Source organism: Priapulus caudatus, unplaced genomic scaffold, assembly GCF_000485595.1.
Source record: "Priapulus caudatus unplaced genomic scaffold, Priapulus_caudatus-5.0.1 Scaffold87, whole genome shotgun sequence".
In the NCBI taxonomy this organism is placed as follows: Eukaryota; Metazoa; Priapulida; class Priapulimorpha; order Priapulimorphida; family Priapulidae; genus Priapulus; species Priapulus caudatus.
The window spans coordinates 134,733-139,248 of NW_014577148.1; the positions used below are offsets into that span (position 1 = coordinate 134,733).

General features: G+C 38.0%; 1 protein-coding gene across 3 annotated transcripts in view; it reads left to right on the forward strand.

The window, feature by feature from the left end:
• Positions 1-4,155, forward strand: part of LOC106804780 (glycerophosphocholine phosphodiesterase GPCPD1-like) — a 37,894-nt gene extending 33,739 nt beyond the window's left edge. For 2 of the 3 annotated variants that reach the window (XM_014806116.1, XM_014806114.1), the window contains 5 exons: positions 616-773; positions 940-1,073; positions 1,851-1,986; positions 2,181-2,335; positions 2,589-4,155. In XM_014806116.1, the coding sequence (XP_014661602.1) occupies positions 616-773; positions 940-1,073; positions 1,851-1,986; positions 2,181-2,335; positions 2,589-2,754 (749 nt within the window). In that variant the 3' untranslated portion in view covers positions 2,755-4,155. The remainder of the gene's footprint in view (positions 1-615; positions 774-939; positions 1,074-1,850; positions 1,987-2,180; positions 2,336-2,588) is intronic. The other variant, XM_014806115.1, reaches the window with a different exon arrangement.
• The last annotated feature ends 361 nt before the right edge of the window (positions 4,156-4,516 follow it).

Here is a 4,516-nt window from a genome sequence, read left to right on the forward strand (position 1 = left end):
TGATCAAGTTACTAACTTCGAGTCATGGTTTAATAACAGATGCCTTATAATGTAATTGTGCATATGATGCAAACATGATTACGGTACACCAAATATGCAAGGCAACGTTTATACTCCCTTCCTGACGATCGCACTGCACTATTTCTTTACTTGTGGTCAAATCAATGTGTACACAAAAGTACTTCCAATGTATATATTGTATGTATTACTAGCCACTGTAACCTAACACAGCGTTGATCAAACATGATGCAAAACAACATAAAATGGACAAACGTTTGCATGTCTATGAATTTTATTCTCCCTACATAAGAAAGTTTCCCAGGCATGCTGCTGCTGCTGCTGGTGCTGGTGGTGGTGGTGGTGGTATTGAAGGAGCATTGGGATGTTAACGTCTGTTTTTACAGCTCAATGTGGTGAATGGGTGGCCGTCAACACCAGAGGTTATGAGCTATAATTACATTTCTTAATTTCTTAGGGAATTGCTTGAAACATTTTAATACATTTTATAATTGCCATTTGTAATTCGCATGTGATGATTTTCATGCAAGTTGCAGAGTATACGTTAATAAATTATTATTGTTATTATTGTAAAAAGTATTTGCCAACCTATTTCAGCAGAGAACATATCACTGACCTCAGGCTGTAGTGATGGAAGTAACGACATTGATTTCCATGATGACAACTGCTCCTTTGCAACTCTAGAAGAGACGCTTAAACGTGTCAACATTCACGTTGGCTTCAATATTGAAGTTAAATACCCTATGGAGACAGTGGTAGGTTCTCAGTTTTGTTAGCCCAATTTTCCAACTTAGTAAGAGGTGTGAACTGTAGAACTTAAACAATAACATAATCGAACTGCAAACTGGAAACTGCCACTTTTTGATATCAAAATTAAGACAGTTAAAAACCGGCAATGTTTGTGTCACTTGCGGGTTGTAGGGAGGTACAAAAGAACTAGACGTCCCATACTTTGAGAAGAATCTGTACACGGACGCCCTTCTAAAGACTGTTTTGGAGCATGGAGGCACCCGTCGCATCATCTTGTCTACATTTGAGCCAGACATTGCTATTATGTATGTACCGTAGACCTGTCTATTTAGTCATATATATATATACATATTTATATACGTATAAATATATATATACGTATAAATATTTACATATGTTATGTAACTCTCTTTACCAGAATATATGTGTTGTGGTATTCAACCTTCCATCAAGTATTTATTAGCTGTTAAATGAAATTCTGTATCAGTTGACATGGGTTATATAGTAAAAGGGAATTCTGGTATGTAAGCTATGGTATATGAAGTGAAAACTAAAAACTAAAAAGGAAATTCCAATTTGGTCATCAAGGATGTTCAGTGGGTGAAAGGACAGGTTAGGTTATTTTGATTTGGAAGTCTGTGTGATAGGTGTTTAATAATACATTTTTATGAAACGTTTTTTCGGTTTTTATCGGCCATAAATTGTCAGTAACACAGTTATTGAGAAAGGCTAATCTTGGCATAGAGGCAAGTGGAATGCCACCAGATCAATTGCCTGCAAAATGCCATAATGTGTTTTCTAGAAACTATAATATGTGTATAATATAGATTGTATAGATTTGTACATGCAGAATGAAACAGGATTGCAGTCGACCAAATATTTAGCCTTATATGTTATCAGGATTGAATTAAAATATATTTATATAATAAAATATTATATTTTTTTAATATAAATAATACATAATATAATTAAAAACATTTGTTTTTATTCACTCCTGATATTACGAACAGACAACAATAAAAGAATACCCTCAATTGGTTCACCGCACAGTTTCTCAACATTGTCTGATGGGTATTACACAGGATGCAGTTGAAGCAGCACACATATCCCGTTATGCTGCTTACCATGGGTGACACCACTGGGTCCGACGCCTACACTGACATCCGCACGCATTGCATCAGCATGAGCGTGAACTTCTCCATCTGCGAAAAGCTACTGGTACGTGTGCCCCCATCTCCTTGTTAGAGGATTCTCTCACTCGGCCTGATGGCTCAATTAATATACGTGCACGTTATATGGGCGAAGATAAAACTTGATTCACAGTAGGATATTCAGCATGAATATAAAGCATTATGTATTTTGTATACGTTCTGAAACACAACTGGCCTAACATATATTTTGTCGTTGCACAGGGCATGTGCGTGTACATGGGTGACGTTGAGACGCAGTGGGACAAAATCGAAGAGGGCAAGAATGCTGGTCTAGTGCTATTCGGCTGGGGTGTAGATGAGTACAGTCAAGTTAATCATCTAAAGGAGAGTGGACTGGATGGAGTTATCTTTGACAGGTGAGCTGATATACACTCAGCCAATAACAAAATCACATGGAGATCTCTGGTAGCATTTGTTGTCTGTATGCAATGGACACCTGGGGGCCGTTGTCAGAAACAAAATTAGTCTTAACATTAGTCTCAACATGAACTTCGACTCGTAAACCGTTGACAGAAATATTGTAAAGTTACGAGAACGAAAAATCCTGGACTTATTTGATGACTTACCTTTTTATGATTTATTGTCATCTGTGGCCTCCTTGTATTGCAGAATCAACGAGTTCAAAAATGGCGTCGATCACCAAGCGAACGTCTTTATGATTGAGTCTCGTGAGAAGATGCGTCGTCAGTTAGCTGAGGAGGGTAAGCTCATCAAGCATACACATGTCCATGACAGCACTGACAACAGTGAGCCAGAGGATGTGGAGATGGAGTAAGAACATTATTCTACCTAGTGGGTCAGACAGGAGAGTCTGCCAATGGCTGTTTAACATGTGCTATCTAATTATGGTTATTTTGGGCTGTTGATTTATCATGTGGTGGCATGAACCGAATATTATTCATATAAAATGCATATTTAATCCACTCTAATGCACAGAAGAGCATTCGAGAATTGGGCTTTTGCCTTACTGCATTTATTATTCTCGTGTGATGCTGATGCTCATATAAAGCCGTCTAATGATATTTGTGGTGGTAAATAGTAATAAACGTCAGTACTTTGTTTGCTATGTTAATAGACCTGTAATTGTAAAATTGCATGGTTGAATCCCACGTGATTACCCAAGGCAGGGAAGATAGCACAACTTGGTTACATTTGTACATGCATTGGTGTTTCATATTGCCACTAGTGCTTGTGCGACTGTATGCTGTTTACCAATGTAGGTTTTACGGTGCTGCGATGATTGGCAGATGAGTATTTTTCTGTGCGGTGCTGTGCAGTCCAGTACTTTATGCAGTGCAGTGTGTGCAGTGCTTTTCTGTGCAGTGTGTTTTGATAGAGGGCCATGTGGTCATCCATTGGCCTCGCATTCTTCACACCAAGAATAGGTGGAACTAAAGAGCACACAGACCATTGATACGACTTTCGTAGTCTCGTAAATTCGGCTCATTGGTTATTATTTATGTTACTTTAATGGCTATTGTTATTATTGTATTATCAGTGCACAAATAAAATTGCGCACACGTTCAAGGCCGGGAGGATAAAATTGTATTAGAATAGTTGCTGGAATCTTCTTAGATGGATTGCATAAAATGTCTTGCTACTCTTCTTGAAGGATAATAGGATCTATAGCTACCTGTACAGGCAAACAAGAATGTTTTTTTCAGTCATTCAATCCCTTTGCATATTTATATACCTTTACAGTTACTGTTGTAGGGCTGTTCATACATATTTATGAAGTGTACATCATACACTGCGTCAATATTATAAACATAATACTACCAAGAGCTAATAATACCTATATTAGGTATTATTAGCTCTTAATACTATAAATAGAAAAATGTCATTTTCATTATCAAATAATATAAATTTAGTTCTAGAGTAATATGCGGTGGTCAAAACATTTTAATTCACAAGCTAGTGTTTGATGATATACACTATGTGTATACATATACAACCAATGGCTAATTTATATGCCGGGCATAAAGGCTAAAGTTTGGGATTTACAGATATCTATAATGTGGTTGCCATATATCTAAATATACCTGTTATCATGGTGCGGTTTTGTTCGTACGGTGTTTGTACGATATTTAGTGCAATCAATTGCTATTATATTGCAATTACTTTGCACTTCATTTACTGCGATTACAAGACGCTTGTGCGTTGCCTTTAGACAAAACTACGCTGTTTCGCATTTGCTATTACTTTGTTTCCATCAGCACAGAGAGCACCAATCGTGGCACGTACAGTTGATGTTGTTTCTGTGGCTCTCTGAAGCCTCTTTCATGCGCCAGTTATAATCGTAGCTGCACACACGCGGTGATGCTGCGTGCATGATTGCGCACACGTGGCATCCGGGCAAGCTGAGATATGTGCTGTATGCACGTGCAGATCGTGTATCATTGCGCATATATTGTGCCCATCCCTGCCCACCCGGAGAGCAACCACGTCAATGAAGGGATTCTGTTCGCACACACTCCAGTTCGCAAATTCTTTGACGTGGAGTGGATAAAAATGTAAAACAAATTACCCCAGGACAC